The 2,500-nt window shown below is 28.8% G+C and overlaps 1 protein-coding gene across 1 annotated transcript in view; it reads left to right on the top strand.

Moving 5' to 3' along the window:
• The first annotated feature begins 1,405 nt into the window (after window positions 1-1,405).
• Window positions 1,406-2,500, top strand: part of Dbp21E2 (putative ATP-dependent RNA helicase Dbp21E2) — a 9,367-nt gene continuing 8,272 nt past the window's right edge. The window contains exon 1 of the mRNA XM_027369225.2: window positions 1,406-1,547. Within this exon, the coding sequence (XP_027225026.2) occupies window positions 1,452-1,547 (96 nt within the window). The 5' untranslated portion in view covers window positions 1,406-1,451. The remainder of the gene's footprint in view (window positions 1,548-2,500) is intronic.

Raw genomic sequence — 2,500 nt, 5'->3', positions numbered from 1 at the left:
TAATAATAATAATAATAATAATAATAATAATAATAATAATAATAATAATAATAATAATAATAATGATAATAATAATAATAGTAATAGTAATAGCGATAATGATTAATATTGATAACAATGATAATATTAACAATGATAATAATGATAACAATGATAATATCAGCAATGATAATAATAATAAGTGATAATAATAATAACAATGATGATAATTGCAATGTTAATGATAATAATAGCAATGATAATAGTAGCAATAGTATAATAATAATGATGATAACCAAAATATGAGTAATGAAAATATAGAAATAATCATAAAATTATGATAAGAATAATATTGATTTTCATGATTACTATTATCATTATCATTATTATTATTATCATTGTTATTATTATCATTATTATCATTATGATAATTATCATTATTATTATTATTATTATCATTATTATTATTATCATTATCATTATTGTTATTATCATTATTATTGTTATTATCATCATTATTATTATCATTATTGTTATTATCACTACTGTTTTTACTATTATCCTTAATATTATAATTATTATTATTATCATTTTATTATTATTATCATTATGGTTATTGCTATTATCATTATTTTCATCATTATATGTTTTATAGCAATAATTGTTAAAATTATACTATACCAATGATAAAGATGATGATGATGACATTGAAAGTATTATTAGTAATATGATAGATTATAATTATCCATAATCTACCGGTGTTTCACTATCCTTGTTGTAATATAGTTTGAAATTGATAATTCAATGAAATGATGATGCCAATAAATACATTCATAACAACTGCGATACCAGTCAAAATTGTGCCAGGCTCAACCCAAAGAATATTCGTATAAACAGACATCCATATTCACAGAAATGAATGTATATCTATCGATCTATCAAATGAATATAGATTTATTTTTTTCAATCTGCACGGTAGATATGCATGTCTAGACTGATAGATATACATTTATTTCTGTATATGTGCATGTCCGTGTAACAAATGTCAATTAGGCCGGCCGGGCACAATTTTAACAAACCGGCCGAATATTGATTAAAAAAAATATTAATTTTTACTATTCAGCGAATCAAATTAGTAGAAGCATCTTGGGAGACAAACTTATTAGATAAAGTATGTGGGAAGTGTTATGTTCTCATACGACAAAGTATTAAATATGTGTGTTATCCATACGGTGCATGATTGGTGCAGCACTGTTGATCACACATGAGTTTCACATATTTACAAGAAATTCTCTCTAAATGTCTTATGTACGATCAATAATTTTATCTTGTGTTTTCTCTTATATTACTTTAAATATCACGTATATTTAATGAAAGAGCAGATAAAACTGAAATGTATATATTTTCAGGGATAATTCGCGGCAATGTATCTTAAATGTACCTTTACCATCCAGCTGTAAATGTAAACAAACATGGTCTCGCGGCTACAGTATTTTATGTTTTCAGGTGTATGTTCTCTACCTTTTTCATCGTCTGTTAGACTTTCACGACCATGCTGCGAAAATCAGGTTTGATATCTTGAGTTAATGTACTGGTCTGAATAATTTTATCTTCAAGTCGAACATAAATAATGCTTCGTAATGTGAACCATTTGAATTACGGGAGAGAATGTAGAGCTTAGGCCATAATATAATACTAAACTGAATCATAAGAGGTAATTTTCAATATTATGTCCGCATAACGGATCGTGATCATTTTGGTGTCGTTGGATTCCTCTCACTCTTATTTCCAAACACACAAAAATTATTTTGCGGAATCTCCTAAAACCACCCACAGTCTTGGCACCGATAGCAGGGGAGAGCATGAAAGCTACCTGGGAAATTGAAGGTAAAATGTAAATAATATACAAACAGGGGTAGGTATAGGTAAAGTTTCTGCCAGCCTTCTTTTAGACAAAAAGTAATGTATACAAATGACAGAGCGAGTGATTCCAAGTCGCTCATCATGTCTACCTGGACAGGGGTTGGGGGGGTTGCAGGTTCCCATGGGGGGAGTCACAGGGGGCACAGCCCCCTGCATTAAAAAATGCAGTGATTAATTCTGTGTATATTATTTATATTTTACCCCAAATTACCCTGGTACCTTTCATGCTCTACCATGATAATGGGACCAAGATATTTGCATGGTGAGAGGAATCCCATGATACTGAAATCGTTGTGATCCATTATGCGGACATAATAGAAAAATTACCATAAGAGACATTCGAGACTTTTAAGATGTAGTAGGTATTTTAGGGTTTTAAGAAAAGATCATAGTAAGTACCCCAGGTTTGTAACTGATTTACAGTTACATGCATCATTGTAAGTAGTTCAGACTCATATATTAGAATTGCTGCACATGTATGTCTTGACTGCATTAACATATAAACTTACTTCCTTGGAATTTCATCTTTTATTTTAATGGCTAAAGTTTACATTACACAGTTAATAGTATATTACATAAGATGTCTTAGTTTTGTGTT

This window comes from Penaeus vannamei, chromosome 16 (assembly GCF_042767895.1).
Source record: "Penaeus vannamei isolate JL-2024 chromosome 16, ASM4276789v1, whole genome shotgun sequence".
Classification (NCBI taxonomy): domain Eukaryota; kingdom Metazoa; phylum Arthropoda; class Malacostraca; order Decapoda; family Penaeidae; genus Penaeus; species Penaeus vannamei.
Note: the sequence above shows the minus strand (reverse complement) of the source record. Positions and strands in the feature narration are given on the sequence as shown.